The sequence below is a fragment of the Trichoderma reesei genome, assembly GCF_000167675.1.
Source record: "Trichoderma reesei QM6a unplaced genomic scaffold TRIREscaffold_10, whole genome shotgun sequence".
Classification (NCBI taxonomy): Eukaryota; Fungi; Ascomycota; class Sordariomycetes; order Hypocreales; family Hypocreaceae; genus Trichoderma; species Trichoderma reesei.
In genome coordinates, this window is record NW_006711157.1 from 884,426 (window position 1) to 906,024 (window position 21,599).

Consider the following 21,599-nt stretch of genomic DNA (forward strand, 5'->3'; position numbering starts at 1 on the left):
GAGTGATGCTAACCCGGTGTACTGTAATAGTACTCCATTTGGACACGGGGGGAGCGCACATGCTGGAAGGGCAGGTTTCGAGTGATGCAGGGAGACGCTTGGGCGGCGGATGAGTCGAGCCGAAGAGGTGGTGTAGATGATGATGATGATGTAGGTGGATGGGGGATGGAGCGTCCTTCTTTTTTTTTTTTTTTCGATTTGGGCATTTGAGAAGCCCGTTATACTGTAGATAGTGTGCATCTGATCTAGGAACCAACCAACAGCGTCTGGCCGCGTCCCAGGAATCGAGGCTCCCTGTCCTTTGGGGGCTACATAATCTGCCATGCCACGGCTAGATTGCCGGTGCACAGCTTGGCAACATCTCGGAGGTCAACTGTCTAGGTATGTAGGTAGGTACCTGGTAGGTAGTGCCCAGTCCATAGCACGCATACGCTTCTGAGTACGAGTAATACTCCATCAATTCTTCAGGTTCTTGTAGGAACAGATGAATATGCGTGTCTTTGCTTTGAAACGGCCATCTGCTAAAGCGCGAAGGCGCGAGACTTGAATCCTCGCTCAGGCACCGGTACCCGCGTGTCATGCACGCACATCGTCGGCAAACCCTTCCTTCGACCATGCTTCTGCGCCCAATGAGCGGCACTCATTCGTTCGGCCGATGCTTTGGACATGTCGGCACTGTTGGCTTCAGGGCCTACCAACAAACGGCGTACGGATGAGGCTTTCTACACCTACCTAGGTATGTAGTACCAGGTACCTCTAATCCTTTGCTAAAGGGGGGGCAGCACGAGGCCGCGGTGAGCCTCTCTTCTCGGGTCACCTACGGACTCCGGTTGAACAGGCCCAACATGCGAAGAAAGGCATAATACTAGTATCGTGGATATCTCTCCGAGACATTTGTTTTTGCCTTCAATTGCAGCGATTGGCTGGATCAGGGTGTCGTTGATATTGCGTGTGCGTCCCATGTAACGGCTTGTCTCACCGGGACGGGGCCTCAAAGTGAGTGTATGTATGTACTACTTCTAAGCCAGTCCCTTGAAAAGCCTTGTTTTTCTTCTTTCATTTTTCTTCTTCTATTTGTCAAGGGATGGACCTGCGTCTGCCAAAGAGGGGTGATCGTCGTAATGTACAGTATGACCCCTGTATTATTGTAACTGCGATACTTCGCAGGCGGCTTTGACCAATAGGCATCGTGGCACTGGAGAAAGAAGGAACTTTGAGCTACTTGGGCGGAGATCGAGATCATGTGCGTAACAAGGATAAATTAGATCTAAGCAAGGGTTATGCATGTACTGTTTTTGTACTCTTTTTTCTATATAATTAAAGCCTATTTAGATAGCTTATTTATTAGTGATAGAAAAAGAAAGATATATATTCTAGCTATATAATTTATGGTAGATTTATTTAAATTTTTTTATTTAGGGTAAGCCTTTTGCTTGTAGAGATGCAAGGTGTGGGGCCAGATGTATGAGAGTTACAATAATTCAGGGGTCATATTGTAGAAAGAGGCGTTGATTAGGTACGTGGTGGACGTGGGAGAAGCAACACGCATCAATCTCGGTTGATAAGCCACGCAGATCTCGAGCCGCTGGCATTAGTAGTACTATGGGGTTAGTACTCGCTCTGTCTGGTTTTCAGCTCGCTGTTGATCACATGCCGGCAAGGCCCCTCGACGTCGGCCGCTTTTTGTGGTGAGACACTGCGTTGGGCGTCTTATCGTGCTATTTATAGGGTTTGGCGAGTGGGAGATGCGGCATCCCCTGAGGAATGCTTCGACACGGCTGTTGTGAGGACGTGGCAGTCATGTACTGCATACTAGTACTCGGTACGTGATGCTGGGCATGACATATTGTAGCAAAACGCTTGTTACGGAATAAATACATGTACGTTCACGTTGTGCTCCGTATTACTTTGTGCTCTGTACGATGATGCCTGTCCGTGCCATTCAACATCTCTTTCGGACATACTACTACTAATAGTACACGAGCAAAAACGAGGCTTCTCTTCGAACAACAACCAATATGGTCACCAGTCACAGCAGCACCGCGGAGTTTGACAAAAACGGACAACAGCGACGGCCGAATAGCAGCTGTGTTACACGTATCGTCTCTGTGGAGGACAGAGTTGGTACAACACCACCGACAGATACCTCCCTATTCGTGAACCTCGCCAAAGCTGCGTCTCCGTTGCATGAGGTGGAGATCTTCACCGGAGCAACTACAAGTGCGAAAGAGGGTGGCACAGCTTCAAATCTTGATCTCTTCGATATGGAGCCTCGGGCGGCCTTGATTTGCTGTTGGACGGCGATAGTGGATGTTATCTCCTTGTGTAAGTGCGCGAAGCATAGGGAGGGTGGACGCGTGTCGAGCTCGTCTGTTTTTGATGACTTCAAGACATGCAGGTGGGCTGGGTTCGCGAGCCCATGACGGCACAAGTTCTGTTCAGATTCCGATATCCACATCTCAAGCATGAGCTGTAAGTGCTTCGCAAGAGGGTTAGAGAAGAGGATGCTGCCCCAGAGACGATCGAAGAGCCCGGCCAATCACTGCATGTAGGTAAGGTAACGTGCGAAGTACATGCAGGCTGCGGCTGCTCCTTGAGCATCAGCCCCGTACTGCGTTAGAGCTGTCGCCCCTCGTTTCCGGCTGTGATCAGACATCATATCCGAGTTCTAGTCGTGCAGAACATGTCCCGGCATTCACTGTTCACTGTAGGGAACTGCCAATCCCTCACCGTTGCCGTCCATATGAGAGACTCACTTCAGCAGTCTGGCACTGACCAGCCCGTCCTTGAACCTGGACCACTCTCCAAGCGTCGACTCGGCTCGTTCCAGTAAAATCCCACACTGCAGACGAACGACCTTTGCTTCTCTCGCCGCTCTTGCATCATCCTTCACCTGGTCAACCATGGCCACCAAGTCCTTGACCCTCGCCACCAGCACCGTTTGAAGCTCCACGACAACAGAGAGCAGCATTGAGGCAGCCGTATCGGTAGGGGCGACAAAAGTGCCCACCCGTATCTCAGGAACCGCAAACTTGGGGTCGTAGTCCGGCGGCAGAGTGGCCACCATGAAGGCGCACATCCGCCCGTGCTCTGCGAGAGTGTCCATGACATCGAGCAGACGGATGTGGCACGCCATGACGAGGTTCAACAGGGCGTGGTCCAGCTTGGGCAACGGCGTCGTGTGCAACGAGGTGCGGTCCTGGTGTACGCAGTCCGGAACGGCACAGAGGGCGTCGGCCTCGGCAGCGGTTGTGCGCTTGTTGAACGAGGCGGGTACGGCCTCGGAATAGAGGGAGGCGAGATCCTGGGCGTGGTGGAGGAGGCTGTCGAGGGTGGACTGCAGGTCGAAGCCGGTTCCCACGGTGTCGGCGTACTCTCTCAGCTGCTGCCTTGAGACGTGATGCATGTCGAGGGATGAGGGTACGGCTTGGAGCATGCGGTCCAGGGCACACAGAAGAGCTGCCAGCCGTTCGGAGAGGGTTTGGACTGGTGGTGGAGGATGTTGAGGCTGGCCTTGTTGCTGCTCCTGCTGCTGCTCCAAGCTCATGAGATCGAGCCAGTCAAAGCTGACGCCTACCCCGTTATGATTGTGACTGTGACTATGACTGTGTTCATGGCTGTGGTTCAAGGGCTCGTGAGGGCGAAATGGCCTCGATGGCGGACTAAAGACGCAGGCGACATTGGCCTTTGCGCAGCGGCTGCAGCAGGGCGAGCCCGAAATCCTGGGACACCTGAGCTTCTTGTCGTGGCATCGATCACATGCTTGCCGGAGGTCCATGGCGAATCAGAAGGGAATCGCGATGATGCACAGCGTTGAGAGAGAGCAGATGTCGTCCGACAAGCCCCAGGCAGGGCAGCCGCGGGGAGTCTCGGATACGGTAGGGCCATGCTGGCAACATGGACCGATATCACGCCATGGACGGCGATGTTCTTTGCACTTGCGTACCTAGCCTAAACAGTTCCATCGGTGGGATGCCAGGGCGAGACTCAGAATATGCAAGACGTCTGGCTTTCCAGAGACCGATGGGAAATGCAAGATACATGTAGGCATTCGCCTCCAATACTGGATCTGCCCATTTATCGTGATCGCCTCCATCGCCTCCACGGTCCACGTATGTACATCCACCTATTGAGAATAATACCTAGGTACAGTGGCAGTTCCACTGATGTGAGCATCTGCATCGCCGTTTTAGCGATGCGGGGCTGCTGCAGCCTGTCAGGTTCAGTGGAGCGCCCGCTAAAGCACCGCTAGAACGGCCCAGCCAGCTGTCGGGCCCCGCCATCAATTACGTCGCCACCGGAGCTCATTGAACTGCCCTCGACCTGTGCTCTTACGGCACTGAGGCATAGATCTCAATTCCCCTGTACATGTACGGAGTAAGGAAGCACAACCACGCCACCTTGACTTTTTTTTTTCATCACATCCCACGATCCCAGAAGCTTCTCCAATCTTCCACCATCCGCCTGCATCGCCTTCAATTGCTTTTGCTACAAATCTGCCCTCCCTGCAGCTTCGCCATGCTGGCGCTCTTCCTCACGACGGACATTCGCAGCCTGTCGCTATGTCGTTGATCCCATACCAGCCTCAGGAGGGCCGCGAGGTTGTACTGTGAGTCGCTCCATTTCCCCGGGAAGAGAGGAAGCACCGGGTCGCTAACAGCTGACAACACCAGGCGACATCGCAATGCCGTTGTAGTGCGCGACACCAGCTCCCAGCGGCTGGAGATCCGTGGCCATCCCGAATGCCCGACATGCCATCGCCCGCTGGGGTCGCCGTCGGAGCGCCCCTTCGACCACCAGTTTGACGTCGATCCCAACCCGTACGTCGACCCGGAATACTTTCGCATGCTTCGTGCCGGAAGCGTCGAGTCGAACCCGGCCGACCAGACTCCCTCGAGCCTCATCCGTCGCCTGTTCAGGCCTCCGTCGAGTGCCCGCGGCTCGTCAGTCCGCACGTCGCCGTCTGTAGACGACGAGGCCGAGTTCGTCTCCAGCGCGCCGGGCGTGCCACAGTCCGAAGGAAGCAGGATCAAGAGGGAGGCCTTTAGTCCAAACTACTTCAAAACATTCTTCGTGGAGGAAAAGGTCCTGGGCAAGGGAGGCAAGGGAGTGGTGCTGCTGGTGCGCCACGAGATTGACGGTTGCCAGCTGGGCCACTTTGCCTGCAAGCGGGTCCCCGTGGGTGATGACCATGCGTGGCTCGAAAAGGTGCTGATCGAAGTCGAGCTCCTCGCTAAGCTCTCTCATGCCAACCTCGTTTCCTATCGGCATGTCTGGCTGGAGGATGTCAAGTTGACCATGTTTGGGCCCAGCGTGGCCTGCGCCTTCATTCTCCAACAGTACTGCAACGGAGGCGACCTTCACCAGTATGTGATTGGCAGTGGGCCAAAGGAAGTTACCAAGGAAGAGCTCAAGGAGCGCATTCGCCGGCGCTCGCGAGGCCAAATCGATGCGACTCGGGACAGCCTGTCAGACAGGGCAAGGCTTCCTGTCGAAGAGATCTACTCCCTGTTCAAGGATATCACCTCCGGCGTGGCATATCTACATTCGGCAAACTACATCCATCGAGACCTCAAACCGAGCAACTGCCTGTTGCACCGAGAAGGCGGCAAGCTGCGCTGCCTCATCAGCGACTTTGGCGAAGTCCAGCCAGAGCATGTGGTGAGGAAATCGACCGGCACGACGGGCACCATCTCGTATTGCGCGCCCGAGGTCCTCCGCCTGGACGAGACGGGCCACTATGGCAACTTCACCACAAAGTCCGACATCTTTTCCCTTGGAATGATTCTCTACTTTATGTGCTTCGGCAGACTCCCCTATGAGTCTGCCAACGCCGTTCAGGAGGAGCTGGAAGACGTAGACCAGCTGAGAGCCGAGATCGCCGACTGGACGGGCTTTCAAGATGAGCGGCGCGAGCGGCCGGATCTGCCTTCGAAGCTCTACATGTTACTCAAGAAGCTGCTTGCTCTCGACCCCGCCGAGCGACCCAGCGCCAACGAAGTCCTCAACGCGATGAAAAGCGAAGCCTACTTTGACGGAATGACCAAAGACCGGAGCGCGAGCCCTGCCGTTGGGCTGCGAGGAAGCAGAGTCCAGAACCTGGATTCCCCAGCCGGGCCCAGCACGCCCACACCAGGTAAGTCCATCTGACCCGCATTCCTGACAGCACTTGATCTTATAGTACAACAGATCCTAGACGAGGCTATCACTCGCGCAGCCTGAGCGTGCCTCAGAGTGATGGCCCCTGGCCAGCTTCGGACCCCCGGGATGAGGGCCTCATGCAGGACGCCTCTGGCCTCGTCCATGCCGACCCGGAGCCCTCCAACGCCATTGTCAAAAGCCGTAGCCATGACCCGCACGTCCTTGAGCCAGTTGACCAGAGAAACTCTACCCTACAAGCCAACGGCCACGCGCATTCAGAGGGACCCCTCCTCCTCGCACCGCCCCCGCAGCAGTTCTCCACGATACCGCACGGAGCAGGCCTCCTGCTGATGCGCTTCTGCGCCATCACAGGCGTCACCCCAGACACGGTCAAGTACCTCGGCCGTCTGGGCTTGTTCCTCGTCAAGCTCGCCACCCTGGTCCGGCCGTGCTGGCCGTACATGACCACGCTCGAGGTCGGCGGGCCCCTGGTGCTGCTCGCCGTGCTGGACCTGGGACTGCCGACGACGACGACAAGTCACCACCACTCGAGCTCGGCCGCCGCCGCCGCCAACGTCAACGTCCGCACCGCCGGCAACGTAGCGCTTGGGCCGCGGCAGCGCCCGAGCCACGGCGAGCTGGCGACGAGCTTGTTCCGCCAGACGGGCGTGGGCACGAGGCTCCTGTTTCTGGCGCTGCATCTGGCCGTCGTCTGGCAGGCTGCTCGCTGGGAGGCGCTCTGCGTTGCTGTTCCGCGTGATGAGTGGGATGGCTGGTAGAACATCTTCTGAAGTCTCTCTTTATAGCAGGACCATTTCCTTTTATCACGTGTAATTGTAGCAAGATGGAAAGAACGAGAGTGTGAGTGAAAATTACCAGGCAAAAAAAAAAAAAAAAAAAAAAAAAAAGAAAAAAAAATGATGGGTAGGTTTGATGTGAAACTGATACGGACTACTGGCATTGATAGATGTAGCCAACAAATGAGATATCCATATATTGAAGACACTGGCAGCAGTCAGAACATTCGAAAAGATTCACACAACTCGAGGCAGTAGACCACCCAAACAGACACACAAAAAAAAAAAAAAAAAAAAAAAAAAGGCCTTACATACCTCAAAACAACAGAACAGCAAACAGACAACAGTGCAAAGCCCTACATCTTCATTGCCCCCTTGACCCCAAACCGCCTCCTCCTCGCCATCTCTACACCGGCCAAAGACTCGCCACTCCCCGTCCAGTTACTGACACCAACACCGCCTCCTCCGCTGGAAGAAGAAGACGACGCAGCGGCGGGCTTGAGTCTCCTCCCGCCCGTGATGCTGCCGAATCCGAAATCGGGCTGCCCGCCCAGGCTGCCAAAGATGTCGCCAATGTAATTTGAGGGCGCGATGCCCCGCGCATATGTGCAGTCCCAGTCGTCGAGGATGCCGCGGACGACTTCGATGCCGGCGGCGTAAAGGTTGGCGATGGCGATGTGGAAGCCGTTTTGGTCTGTGTGGGTGAGGTGTTCCCAGTCGGAGCGGGAGGGGGGAGGACGGTCAAAGTTGGAGCCTTGAGCTTGTGAGTCAGGGGATTGCTGCATGAATGGGTAGATGAAGATGCATTTGTTGACGATACTCGTGCGAATACATGTAGGGATGTGGGTAGGGGTAGGTGAAGAGGTATACGTAAGTGTCATAAGAGGAAGGGGGGGGGGGAGAACATCTGAATTTACCTGTCCGCATGGCAATGACACGGCTGAAATCAACCAGCCCCTCAATCGCTGCCCGCACCAGCACCTCCAGCGTCGCATTGTCCTCCTGCGCGCTCATGCAATACACGCCCGTCCCGTTGGTCCACAGGGCCGTCGTGTTCTCAAACGCCTGCGCCAGCCGGCCTCCCGAGTAGTAGACGTCGCTTGTGGCGCTGTCGCATTTGACCACGCTGGGGGGCATCACGGCCGTGCTGTACGACGCGCCCATGTCCGAATACAGAAGTCGGTATCTTTGCGGCTCGCGGTCGTCTCGAAGCTGTGCCCGTTGGGCAAAGGCATGGGCGGCGTCTCGCAGGTCCACGTTGAGCTCGAAGACCTCGGTGCCGTATGTGATGCAGGGATACTCAAACGGATGGGCACGGCCATAGGGGATGTAGCCCGTGAGCCAGTCGTCGGGGAGAGATCGGGAATCAATCTCGTACTGAAGAGCAACCTGGACAGCGTATCGAGCAAAGGCCGCGCTGCCAATGGTTGCGTACCGAGGATTGACCCCTGCGATGCCGGCCAGGAGAAAGTACGTCTGCGTCAGGTTGAAGCTGCCGGAGAGGATGAGGGCGGTCATGGAGACGGCCGAGTTGATTTCACCTTCGCCGACGGTCATCTGACAGACGCTGCCTGTCTCCGTACAAAAGACCCATGGAAAGAGCATGGAGAGGCCTGGGGCGGCGATGGCTTGCGAGGTGAGGTTGCCCAGGCCGGACTGGGGAAAGTTGTCGTACCATACCTGGGCTTCGGGCTGAAACTAAGTGTAGATGTGTTAAGTTAAGAAGATGACTGGCTGGCGAGTAACCAGATTGCGAGTAGACAGGCGAAGGCGTGGAGGCGACATACCATGGATACGATCATGACTTTTGGTGATATCATGCCGGCAACGGAAGGCTGGGCCTTGGTACCGAGAAGAAAGACCGTCGCTGTCAGGAGCATGGCCAGACCCAGCGTGAGAAACATCGTGACAGCGTGGGCAGACCCAATCGATGCCTGAGCTGCAGAAGCACGAGCCAGTCCATGAAGCCGGGCCACCTGAGGAGGAGATACCAGATGGCATTGACTTATACTTTAGACATTGAAGCTTAAGGTCAGACTCATGGTGAATAAGCTTTAACCTCAGCAGCAGTGATATAAAGATGCCGTGTCTTGTGTAATGCAGATATCCGTGAGCTTCATTCGACTTGCTTTGTTTCCAACGGCTCCATATTCACTACCCAGGCTGGGTGCAAACCCCGAGGGCCCGGATCATGATGGGCGGCTTATCTTGTTTGGCAATCTTCTGCCGAGGGTGACTGAAACAGGATCGAGGTTGTTGAAACATGCATGATGAGAGCATACGAAGAAGACATGGTGCCCATCCGCGGTGTCGAATCTTGAAGAAGCGGTACGGGTCACGCCGTTTGCTGCCTGGCCACTTTCTTCCTTGTTTGAAGCATGTCCGTAGAAGCGTTTGCCTTCCATGTTCATAGCGTCCAGACTCTCCTTCACAGTGAAGTTGCCGGGACGCGCGAGCAAACAGAGCATCTTTACGCGTAGGTCAGTCTCACTCTGGGAAGCTTGCTTAGCCAAGACAAGGACATGTAGACGAATCTGCTCACGATGACCAGCTGAAGGCGGATAGAATGATAGCAATGCGGACAAATAGCCAGAGTTTGGCTCAGGTTGACCGCCGAAGAGAGACCATAATACCACCTCGTCTCAGCTGAAGCCGGTCAGTGACGCGGCGACGGCGCCTCTTGGGTAAGCAAACCCGGGAAGCCAACACGCTGTACAGATGAGCGGCTGCCGCAATGCAGAGCTGGCTGCAATTGAGCGAAGCTAGAAGAACAAAATGGGGGCTCTTTGCTCGTTGCCACTGTGCTGTGTCACCGCATGGGTGCGTGATCTAGCGACTGTCTCGGAGAGAAGCGATTGAGATCCAGCGAGAGGCCGCAATCGACAAGACATGGCTTCTCGCCTCGATGCCCAAGGGGGAGGATGTCCGCCGTCCTCGGTATTCGGAGACGGTTGTGGTGCTGCATATGCAATTGTGCGCTCTGACCGCCGTTGACCGAAGCGGAGCGTCAGCGTTTACTGGCCCTTTGGAGATCCCAATGAGACAATGCTCGGTGGGTTGAATCTGCTCTGGTATGTATCGCCCAACGAGAGAGCTTCGGTTGCCTCCTGCTTCTTCTCCTCCTCCCCCACGGCCAGGCATGATTGCATGCCCATCGGCTTGGCTTCGGGCTAGGCGCTGTGCCTCGGACATGTGCGGAGGGCTGTGTCAGCGCCAAGCAGCTTGGCTGTGGTGTCGTGATCCTCCTATGGAGCGACTCGGGACGATCCAAAGCTTCTGTCGTTCCCTGCCCTCATTCGCGATGCCCAAGCCAGGAAACAAAGACTGTCGAACGACTTCGTAGCCTCGCCACATTCTTGTCTTCCATTCTCTCCTCCTCTATCCTTCTGTTTCTCCCATGTAATAGTTGCTTCCCGTGTTGCAGAAATGCTCGGAGTTTCGGACAATTGTCCCAGGCGGGATGGCGTCTTGGTATGGTTGGTGCCATTAGCTCAACATTGGTGCATTACCTGATCAGCAGCAGGACCCAATTGTATCGAGGCGTCGATGTCGGAAAGAGAAAGGCTTTGGGAAGGGCACCAGAAATCCGGGTCTCGATGGTGGGCGGCCCTAATGGCAAGCCATGCCACGGCTGGCTGATGGCTTTGCGCCTCCTACCATAAAGGCCAACGGGGCACTGCAAGCCTCTCTTGATCGCCAGTCGCAACTGGGGGACTTCGTACTCCATAAGATGAACACACTTGTGGAGTTGCCATAGTAGTCTACCCCAGCCGAGGCGGTTAAAGGGCCTGTCTGGTGCCTCCCGTCACGAGAAGCGGTGATGCCGGCACTCACTCTGTGCAAGAGGGCACAATGGAAACGTCATAATATCGTTCGTAAGATGACCTGAACAGAGTGCGAATGCCACTACCAAGCGCATTGTTACCGAGGGGGCCTGCAAAGTGGAGGAGCTCGAGTCGTCTTTGCCAGACAAGCCGGAGGAAATTGGGGGCCAAAACGGCTCGATTGGCTGGTTCGAATTTCAGATCGACTCCGCAGACTCGTTCGTAGGGCTCGCTATCAATCGGACTAGATACTACTGCAATCATCCTCTGATGTGTGTACTAAATTCTCGATGATGGGCAATTCGCCAAGGTCAGTGTCGAGAGCCAGTCCCGGATGGAATCGTGAGGCAGCCAAGCAGCCAAGCCGCTGCATCTCTGGAAGCGCTGAGTGGCCAATGACTCTGAGACCCGACTTTTGCCCTGGATAGATTGGCTGAGAAGGGGCCTGCCAAGATGCAGAGAGACTGCTTGTGAATGGACTTGCTTCGCGATTGACGTGCCAGAGTGGAGAGAGCCGGCAGCCAAAGCGCGGCCCTTCCGTTTGGCTCGGTGTTGCGGCTTGTTGGCCATCTCGATGCTGCGTGATGCTTCGATTGAAAATGACCCTGGACTGGAAGCTGCATGAATTAGCCCAGGACGAGATGTTAGGTAGGTAGATGGTGGACTCGCGAGACATGGAGAGAACCTCAAGGATAGGTAAGGTAGATGGGATGGATTTGTATGTACTACTAGTAGTAGGTGGAGGAATGGAGGCTCGTCAACCCGAACCCTTGCAGTCTCCGTCCAGCAGCCCCAGCTTGGCACCCGGACCTGTCACTCAGTGGCGGCTTAAGCTGCTTAGTGGCCTCGCGGCGCCTGACACGCCTAGGCTCCAGCGAGCTTAGCTCCCCTGTGGCGGCCAGCCCGGCCCCGGCGCCGCAGCGTGGAGCGCTGTAAATCCCCCCAACCCACCCCCCCAGGGCGTCGCCTGTTCTCGTGGTGGATCCCGGACCTCGCAAAAACAGAGAGACAGCAGGGCCTTTGTCATTTATTGCTGGGCGGCCCCCAAAGGCCAGGACATGGGATTCGCAACTCCAACTCCGCTGCCGACAACAGCGTCAAGAGATGCCCTCGTAGGAACCCGAACCCGGCCCTGCCATCTGGGCTCCCGCACATGGACGACCAACTCATCACGCCAGTCCCGGTGACGCGCCACCACGACCATGTCAATGTCGACGTCGATGTCGATGCCGAGGCCGGCAAGCAGGCGACACAGCTGGTCGCCGAGCTCGAGGCGGAGCAGCCGCTGCCGGCAAACAACTTCGCCTTCACGCCGTCCCAGTTGCACAAGCTGCTGAAGCAGAGGAGCCTTGCTGCCCTTGACGTCTTTGGCGGGCTTCGCGGCCTTGTGCTGGGCCTGCGGACCGACGTAACCACGGGTCTCAGCGCCGACGAGGCCAGTCTCGATGGCACAATCAAGTTTGACGAGGCCGTTGCGGCTGCTCGCGAGGATCGTGTGCCGGTTCTGTCTACCGTCGAGGAGCCGCTCGCTGCCCCAGGCTTGACTTTTCCGAGAGGAGAATCCCACCAGCAGTTCATCGACAGGAGACGCATCTTTGGCGCCAACCGGTTGCCTCGACGCCGGCAAAAGTCTTTCCTCAAGCTCATGTGGATTGCCTTCAACGACAAGCTCATTATCCTGCTGACAATCTCAGCATGTATATCCCTTGCCATCGGCCTTTACCAGTCTCTCACAGCCGACGAGGACACGTCGAACATCGAGTGGGTGGACGGCGTGACGGTCGTGGCCGCCATCGTCGTCATCGTCTTGGCCAGCGCTGCCACCGACTGGCAAAAGAATCACCGGTTCGAGAAGCTTAACGAGCGACAGCAACAGCGTGAGGTGACGGTCCTCCGCTCTGGCAGGATCCAGCAGATCTCTATATACGATGTCATGGTGGGAGACGTCTTGCATATCGAGGCCGGCGAGGTCGTGCCCGCCGATGGCGTCCTGATCCAGGGGTCCAGCTTGTACATCGACGAGTCGTCCATCACGGGAGAGACTCAGCTGGTCCGCAAAACAGCTCCGGCAGACCGCAACCGCTCTCGAGCTTTCCAGCCAGATCCCTTCATCTTTAGCGGCACCACTGTCTGCCGTGGTGTTGGTCGCTTTCTGGTCCTCTCCGTCGGAGAATACTCAGCCCACGGGATGACGCTCATGTCGTTGCGAGAGGACGTGGAGGAGACGCCTCTCCAGGCGAAACTGGGCAAGTTGGGCAAGCAGCTTATCCTGTTTGGTGCCGTTGCTGGCTCCATCTACTTTTGCATTCTCTTCATCCGGTTCCTGGTTCGATTGCCGCAGCACAAGCACGCCAGGCCAACACAAAAGGCCGAGGCCTTTCTCCATATCGTTATGCTGGCTGTCACCATTGTAGTCATCACCGTCCCCGAGGGACTGGCACTCAATGTCACCATTGCCCTGGCATTTGCAACCACTAGAATGCTCAAGGACCACAATCTCGTTCGTCTCATTCGGTCGTGCGAGATTATGGGCAATGCCACGTCCATCTGTTCGGACAAGACAGGGACCCTCACGCAGAACAAAATGGCCGTTGTTGCCGGCCGCGTCGGGCTTGAAAGCGGATTCGAAGAATTGGAGGTTCCTGTCACTGGTGCGAGCTCAAGGGGCTCCTCTTCGGTGACGAAGCTCCCTTCGGCTAGACAGTTCATGTCGACCGTCTCTCCCCAAGTCGAGAGATTGATCAGGGAGAGCATAGCCCTCAATTCCACTGCCTTCGAGAGAGACGACTCTGCGGGAGCCGAGTTCGTTGGATCCAGCACTGAAACGGCTCTGCTCAAGTTTGGTCGGGATCACTTGGGCATGGGAAGGCTCGGGGAAGAGCGAGCCAACACTCCTGTCGTGACCATGCTTCCGTTTGATTCTACGCGGAAATGGATGGCCGTCCTGCTGAAGCTTCCCAATGGCAGATACCGGCTGCTGGTCAAAGGAGCTGCCGAAATAGTGTTTGAGTACTGTGCCTTCATAGTATCCGACCCGACGTACCAAGTCACCATCGATCGGCTCACGGAACCGGACAGGGCGAGCTTTCGCAAAACGATCAACGACTATGCGGTCAACATGCTTCGCCCGGTCGCCATAAGCTTCAGGGACTTTGACGAGGACGAGGTATTTCTGCACCCAGACGACGACCCGGCCTCTATTAACTTGGAATGGTTGGCTTCTGGCATGGTCTTCATCGGCTTCTTTGGGATCCGCGACCCCCTTCGGCCCGAAGTCGTTGATTCCGTTCGCAAGTGCCAGGATGCCGGCGTCTTCGTGCGCATGGTCACGGGCGACAACTTCCTCACGGCAAAGGCTGTCGCAGCAGAATGTGGCATCTACACTGCTGGCGGCGTTGCCATGGACGGGCCAACCTTCAGGAAGCTGACGCCGTCACAGCGCGACGCCATCATCCCGCGCCTACAGGTGCTGGCGAGGTCCAGTCCCGAGGACAAGCTGCTGCTCGTCACACGCCTGAGAGAGATGAGGGAGACGGTGGCAGTCACGGGCGACGGAACGAATGATGCACTTGCCCTCAAGGCGGCTGATGTTGGCTTTGCTATGGGTCTGCAGGGCACCGAGGTGGCCAAGGAAGCTGCTTCAATCATTCTTCTTGACGACAATTTTGCATCTATAGTCCGGGCCTTGAGCTGGGGCCGGACAGTCAACGATGCCGTCAAGAAGTTTATTCAGGTGAGAAGAGAGCAACCTCGATCGAACCCTCAGGCACCACGATTTCTTGGTTTGAACTAACCCCGTTGCAGTTTCAATTTACCATCAACATAACCGCAGGCATCACTACAATCATATCAGAGCTCGTTGGCGACTCGATCTTCACGGTTGTACAGCTCCTCTGGATCAACCTCATCATGGACATCTTCGCGTCGCTCGCATTTGCTACCGACCATCCTTCGCCGGATTTCCTGATGCGGAAACCCGAGCCTCGCAACACGCCGATCATCAACATCACCATGTGGAAGATGATCGTCGGTCAGTCCATCTACCAGCTGCTGGTGGTCTTTTTGGTGCACTATGTGGGCTGGGACCTTTTCAATCCCGGCACCGAGCATGAGATTGAAAAGCTACAAACGCTGGTGTTCAATATCTATGTCTGGATGCAGTTCTTCAACCAGCACAATTGCCGGCGTGTGGACAATAAGCTGGATATCTGGTACCAAGGGATTCTGAAGAATCCGTGGTTCATTGGCGTGCAGCTCCTTACGATTCTCGGCCAGTTCCTCATCATCTTCAAGGGAGGTGAAGCTTTTGATACGAAACCGTTGACGGGCGCTCAGTGGGGATGGAGCATCTTGTTTGGCAGCCTGACGATTCCGCTCGGTGCACTGATCCGCCAAGTACCTGACAGTCTCGTCTTGGAGTTGTTCCGCGGTGTGAAGAAGCTCTTCCTTTTCGTCACTACTCCGATTCGAAATGTCTGGGCATTGATCTTTGCCAGAACCAAAGAGAGGTCCGGCGATGCCTCTCAAGGAGAGCTTGGGTCTGTAGAGAACTCGGGTATCTCATCCAACAACGCTTTAGCCCACCAGACGGAATTGTCAGTTGCAAACCCACCTCCACGAGAGGCGAACCATATCATGTCAGACACCGAGTCACAGCCTACTCTCAACGACAACAACAGCAGCAGCCTAGCCGAGAACTCCACAATAGCTTCCATATCCGAAAAGAGGGAAATTGACCTGCAAGCGCTGATTGATGCTGCGAAACTGGGCCGACTGGCAGACAAGGAGATGCTGGAGATCCATCCGCGCACGCTGAAGAACGATCCGATCCTCACACCACGGTCAGACTTGAACATACCGCCAAGTCAAGACCCGTACATTCTCCGATATTTCATCAGAACCCGGAGAAACGATGCCCGTGGCTCCATTAGCAGATCGGCTCGCAGGCCTACGGTGCCTGCACGGGCTACCTGGGTTGAGCCGAGTCGGCCGACTCCTGCCAGGACCAGGGAGCAGCCGAGGCGGGACTGGATTTCCTGGGAGGGGCTGCTGAGGTCGAAGAGGCGATAGATCACTCATCTCTTCTTATGAACATTGGACTTTTATACGACGTTTTGCTGCTGGTTTTTCTTCTTATAATTCTTCTACTTGACTATTTTTGTCCGAATGGCTTCTTACCTAGAGCAGCTTTTCCTCTTACTTTCCCTCCGATGCTGCTCATGAGCTGGGTAACAATGGCGCTGGCGACATGAGCATGGGACATGCACGCATATACATACATGTTGGGATTAGGCGAATCGCATTGCTATATGCTTTTCCGGGGTGATTGGGGCGCTCTATATGGATATTATATACATAATGTCTTTCTCCGTCTATCAGGTTAGAGAATGATGATTGGGGATGAAGGTTGGTTGGAAAGGGGAACGCCCGTCTTATGAAAGGATGTATTACATGTATTATGTGGCTATACATTGGCATTGGAGACATGATAGAGGATTCAGGATATCACGATTTTCTTCAAGAGGGCACATGGGTTTTAGTTTAGTAACTGAGAATATGATATACCAAGACTGGAATTTGACTATATATGCATTTCAACCTATCGAACTGAATCGCCTCATACTTTGAAATGGATTCTATATTATGAGAAGTATCTGGATGATGAGAAGTAGAAAGAGCCAAATGGGCAGAATCACGACTTCTCCCCGCCGTGCCATCCCCCCCTACTAACAAGATGTCGAAACGCTCCCCTCGCCGCCATGAGCTCCTCATACGTCCCCTCTTCGACTTTGACGCCCCCGTCAATCACAACAATGTTGTCGCATATGCGCATCATCTCAGGCGTATGCGTCACCATGACAATCGCCATCATCTCCTCCTGCCCCTTCGTCCGCGCCCTACCTACCAGCTCCGAGATGGTCTGCCTAATCATGCCCGAGCACTCCGCGTCGAGCGCACTCGTCGGCTCATCCAATACCAGAAGCCGTGGCTGGCGGACGAGCGCGCGGGCGATGCTCAGGCGCTGTGCCTGGCCCCCTGACAGGGCGATGCCGCCTTCGCCGACGGGGGTGGCGTATCCTTGGGGCAGAGAGACGATGAAGTCGTGAATGTTGGCCGCTTTGGCGGCGGCGTGGATGTTGGCTTCTTTGCGGAGGGAGGAGGCGGGGGGGAGGCCGTAGGCAATGTTGTCGAGGATGGAGGTCGGGAAGAGACGCGGCGTTTGAGAGACGTAGGCCATTGTGGAGCGGAGATGGTGCGTGTTGAGGGCCGAAGAGGGGATGCCGGCGTATGTGAGCGATGATGCCGTGTGGTTTGACGGACGGTAGAGGCCCGTGAGGAGGGAGATGATTGTGGATTTGCCAGAGCCGGAAGAGCCGACGATGGCGGTGCAGCTTCCGGGCGTGATGTCAAAAGAGACTCCGCGGAGGACCTGCGAGTTGGGAGACTGCGGGTATGTGAATTCCACGTCTCTGAGCGAAATGGGCAAGGGGTTCGAAAGCTTAGTTCCTCTGTCTCCTTGTTCTTCGGGCTCAATGGGCATCGTCACGTAGCCTAGCAGCCGGGTCGCGGTTGCTTGGGCCATTGTCAGCTGGGGCATGCCATCCAAGGCACCGGCCGACATTCCGATACTGAACAGCAGCAGGTTGATGACCTGCAGCATCTGAGTGAGGGTCACGCCGTCGTTGCGAGTCAGTAACACGGTGGCATAGTAGAAGACCAGCGCTGTCAGGGGGAAACTCATGGACTCGTACAGCCCAAACAATGCGCAGGTATAGCCTGCCCTCCGCTTTCCCAGGCCAAAGACATGCGCCATCGACTTTTGGTACTTTGCACTGAAATATTTCTCGAGCTTCAGGGCCCGCACGACGCGGATGTTGACAAAAGTCTCGTTGAGAAGAGCACCAGCATCAGTCGCTCCTTGGTTGCACCTGGCCTCCCACTTCTCGCTGAGAGTGGTATACCCCTTGACGGCTCCCACAATCAGGGGTAAGGGTGCGAGGGCGACGAGAGTCAGCTTCCAGGATACTGTGAGCGCCCATATCACGGAGACGGTAATCATGCCAACAGCACTGATGAAGAGGGGGATGAATCGCCCGACAATGTTTCGCGTCTCTTCTGAGTCCCTGTCGAGGCATTCGTTGATTCGGCTGGCTGAGTTCGACTCCTTATCAAACCACGACTTTGACTGCTGCAAGATCCTCTTCAAAGCCTCCAGGCGAAGCGCATTCACCCAAGACTGGCCGGTTCTCTCGAGCATATAGTGACCAAAACCAGTGGCAGTGCCGTCAATAATGCCTGTAGCCATCAGGTATAACGCCCACTTTTTCGCTTCGGCCGCCCTGTTGTCTGGCAGCCACAGCACCCCAAACAGCCGTGAGAGACAGAATGAGAATATCGGCGTTGCCGCAGCAGCGATGATGCACACCACAATTCCGACAACGAAGATTGCTCGATCGGACGCCCTAAGTATTGGCCACACAGTACCTAGTGTTTTCAGCAGAGTGCTCGGCTTGGGCCTCCTGTTCTTTGTGATGATACCCTCGTCCATGACTGGGGGTGCTACATGGGTGGCAGCGAGGCGCAGGCCAGGGATGCCCTCCCGGCGTTCTGCTTTCCCAAAAACATAGAGCAGGTCATCTGTGCTATATCGTTGATCGTCAAAAAGATCAATGCTGTAGTCGCTGTCTGGAGTTGGCGTTCGACCAGGCTCCGGGCAACTGCATCTGCGAGGTGATCCATAGACTTCGTCAACAGTGTTGGAAGACTGTCTCTTCTCGGCTTCGCAAAACGATCCAGATCGTGCAATTTCTCTAGGTTCTTCTCCGACATCAAAGCCTTCCCATATCTGCTTCTTCCTCATTTCCAAAGCAATGGCAGTGCCAGCTCCCAGCGCCTTATACTGAGAGAACCGGTTCCGGGCCGGGTCTGCCATGTCACTGTTGAGCTCCTTGTGCCAGAGACTTGACATGGATAGTGCCTTGTCATGTGAGGTTTCGCTAATAGTCGAGGTGGTCCGTTTAGTCGAGCCGAGCAAACCAGATGCAGTACGTTCCCTCTGAGTCGGTGAAGGAGGCCTTACTTCAATGGGAGCTAGGCGGGACAGCATTATGAATGGCCCTGTGGAAAGCGAGTCCAATTCTTTCCGTAGCCCTTGTTGCACCAGAGAAGCATTGTCCATGACGTAGACAAAGTCTTCATCCTCGATTTGATCAACATCATGCGTGATGATGATGGTGGTTTTCCCTCGGCGCCACTCCCTAATAGCATCCATCACCAGGCCCCGATTGACCTGATCCAGACTGCTTGTCACTTCATCGAGAATGAGGACAGTTGGATCTCGAATCCTTGCTCGAGCAAGTGCAAGTCTCTGTGCTTGGCCTCCACTCAGCTGTATTCCACTTGGGCCGATGCGTGTTTCGAGACCCTGAGGCAGGCTGCTGATTGTGGATTGCAGCAATGCAAATTCGCAAGCTGACGAAACGGCTTCCTTCGATACACTTTCTGGGTCGCCAAAGCCAACGGCCACATTGTTGAAGACGCTATCGTCAAACATTACGCTCGATTGCTGAATGAGAGTAACGTTGGATCGAACCCAATCCTCGTCCAGAGTTGTCAGTGGATGCCCATCTAAGCAGACAATCCCCGAGGACGGATCGTAGAATTGAGCGATGAGATTGCCGATTGTGCTCTTCCCAGATCCGCTTCTTCCCACAATAAACGTGAGCTGGCCTGGCAGAAAGGACATGGATGATCGATTGAGAACCGCCTTTGTGGGATTGGACGGATATGCGAATGTGACCTGCGGGAGACCATCGTCAGTAATCTTAGCAGAAAGCAGAGCACTCGAGTATACGGACATCTACCAGGTCCACGTTGCCGACACAAGCCGCCGGCCGGGTGCGGCCGCTTTGAGTGTTGCCAGTCTTGTCATCACTTTGGTTCGATAGCGATGATAGGAACAACCCTGCTGACATGCCCTTTGCCAAAACCAGCCATTGTGGGAGTAAGGCCTCGATCCCCTGGAATGCCGTGAGAGTTGCGAAAAAGGTCGTGATGACATGGCCGGGGCTCAGTCCTTGTTCGACGAGGACGGTGCCGTACCAAAATGCCGCAACGAACATGCCAATGACCCAGAAGGCGACATAGCCCATCTGGAAGCAATTGCACTTGGCTTGAATGAGATATTGTTTGCTAGCCAATTTGATTGCCTCGTAATACTGCCGGAGCTCGTGATCGCCTCCGTTGAAAATTTTGACGATTTCGATTGCTTTGATAGACGAGGTGGCCAATTTTGAGGCAGTCTCTTGATGGAGCTTCTGAGATTGAATCGCCGGGTCCAGCCGACGAGTTGCTATTGACATGATCACAAGCGAGACGGGCAAGGTTGCGATGAGGACTAGGGTGAGCTTCCAGGAAGAAGAAAAGGCGATAGCAAGTGAAGCAACCGAGACAATCAAGTCCGTGACCAGTAGTCCGAGAACTTGAGATGCTGCCAGTTGGAGTTCCCGAGTTTGACTATCCTGCAGTTAGCCTTTGATCTTGCACTTCACAGCGTGAGAGGAGTGAAAACTTGCGTCTGTATCCTGACCAGCAGACTGGAGATGCCCTGGTCCAGCGAGTCGAACCATGACATCTTCTTAGACAGCAGACTTTCAAAGATGACTTTTCGAGCCGAGTTGGCTTGCAGTTCTCCAAAGATGATCCATAGCAAGAGGAGCGCCGTGCTTGCAACCCAATCGGCAATGCCCATGCCCAGCAGAATCAGGGCCCAGTGAGCTACATTGTCGAGAGTCTCACTGCCAGAACCATGGCCAACCCCAAAGTCGGAGACAGCGTCGAAGGTTTTGCCCAAGACCACAGACAGGAGGGACTTGATCGAGGCAATTGCGGCAGACGCAACCAGTGCCGCAAGCAGTGGCGCCGTGTGATTCCATTTCGTGAAGGAGAAGAGGTGCTTGAAAGAGGAGCGTTGGGGCTTAGACTCGGGTTTGGTGGCTTGATAACCGGCAGAGGGACCAGTATCAGTGATCAATGTCGAATCTTGTGTCGAGGCCGGTGAAGACGCCGTCTCTTTATCTTTTTCAGCCATCACACGGAGGTCTTGGGAGCAGCTGGTTCGTGAAGCATTGGATCCTTGGACTCAGGGAGACGAAGAGGATGGAGATATCACGAGGAGTAAGTGAAAAAGCCATAATTTTCACAGCCAATAGAGATGGATTTGTCTCTCATCGTGAAGCGACTTGAATATGAGCAGATGCTCGAATATGCATCAGCCTGTGCGAGGACAATGCAGAGAGTCGGCGTCGTGGTGGGGAAATAAAGGTTGAGGGCGCCATTGTTCCATCTCCACCTTGATATTGTTCGCAAGAGGCGACTCGAGAACCAACACGCCGGCCACAGAGCGGACTCCTAGTAGATACACCAGCTGGATCTGGAATGTAGGTAATTAGTAGGTAAGATAAGGTAGTGAGCTATGAGACGAGACGGAAAGTTGCACGCCGCAAGGGTGTTCGATCTGTAGCAGTTGACTCACTCGAGTCCGTGCTGCTGCCACATCGTCGCATCGCCATCGTCGCCCGACCGTTTGACTTTTGGCTGACGAATGCCTTGCATCTTCAGCTCCTCTCTTCAACGATCTCTGGCTAAGAGGACGCATAGCGGTCAAAGCGCTCGTAAAGTAAGATAGGTAAGCCCCAGCATCCGATACAACATGCGAACGCCATCCGAAGCCATCAGGCGAATCGGGGGAAGCTGTCGGATTCCGGGAATCGTCACAAATTCCGCCGTTATGCTGCAACGCCAGTCCGCAGCGACGAATCACACCGATAGTCACAGT

General features: G+C 55.2%; 5 protein-coding genes across 5 annotated transcripts; 2 read left to right on the forward strand and 3 right to left on the reverse strand.

The window, feature by feature from the left end:
- Window positions 1-2,338: 2,338 nt before the first annotated feature.
- ace2 (transcription factor) lies at window positions 2,339-4,437 on the reverse strand. Its single transcript, XM_006965799.1, has one exon. The coding sequence runs from the start codon at window positions 3,776-3,778 to the stop codon at window positions 2,753-2,755; it is 1,026 nt and encodes a 341-aa protein (XP_006965861.1). The 5' UTR covers window positions 3,779-4,437; the 3' UTR covers window positions 2,339-2,752.
- A 125-nt stretch (window positions 4,438-4,562) lies between these two features.
- Window positions 4,563-6,680, forward strand: TRIREDRAFT_62181 (uncharacterized protein; the record flags this gene model as incomplete). Its single annotated transcript, XM_006965647.1, has 3 exons — window positions 4,563-4,609; window positions 4,674-6,136; window positions 6,190-6,680. Coding segments are annotated over 3 exons (2,001 nt in total), but the record flags the coding sequence as incomplete, so codon positions are not given.
- A 614-nt stretch (window positions 6,681-7,294) lies between these two features.
- TRIREDRAFT_78448 (uncharacterized protein) lies at window positions 7,295-8,758 on the reverse strand (the record flags this gene model as incomplete). The annotated part of the gene is made up of 3 exons (XM_006965800.1): window positions 7,295-7,692; window positions 7,856-8,636; window positions 8,726-8,758. 3 exons carry the CDS (start codon window positions 8,756-8,758, stop codon window positions 7,295-7,297), a joined length of 1,212 nt encoding a protein of 403 aa, XP_006965862.1.
- A 3,157-nt stretch (window positions 8,759-11,915) lies between these two features.
- Window positions 11,916-15,832, forward strand: TRIREDRAFT_62362 (cation transporting ATPase; the record flags this gene model as incomplete). Its single annotated transcript, XM_006965648.1, has 2 exons — window positions 11,916-14,495; window positions 14,567-15,832. 2 exons carry the CDS (start codon window positions 11,916-11,918, stop codon window positions 15,830-15,832), a joined length of 3,846 nt encoding a protein of 1,281 aa, XP_006965710.1.
- Window positions 15,833-16,454: 622 nt separating this feature from the next.
- Window positions 16,455-20,852, reverse strand: TRIREDRAFT_62693 (ABC-transporter; the record flags this gene model as incomplete). The annotated part of the gene is made up of 5 exons (XM_006965801.1): window positions 16,455-18,400; window positions 18,467-18,688; window positions 18,725-19,562; window positions 19,621-20,283; window positions 20,334-20,852. The coding sequence occupies 5 exons, from the start codon at window positions 20,850-20,852 to the stop codon at window positions 16,455-16,457; spliced, it is 4,188 nt and encodes a 1,395-aa protein (XP_006965863.1).
- Window positions 20,853-21,599: the final 747 nt, after the last annotated feature.

What these genes read in the sequence shown, in the direction of transcription:
- ace2 (XM_006965799.1), bottom strand. Translation starts at nt 3,778, where the DNA reads ATGGACCTCCGGCAAGCATGTGATCGATGCCACGACAAGAAGCTCAGG.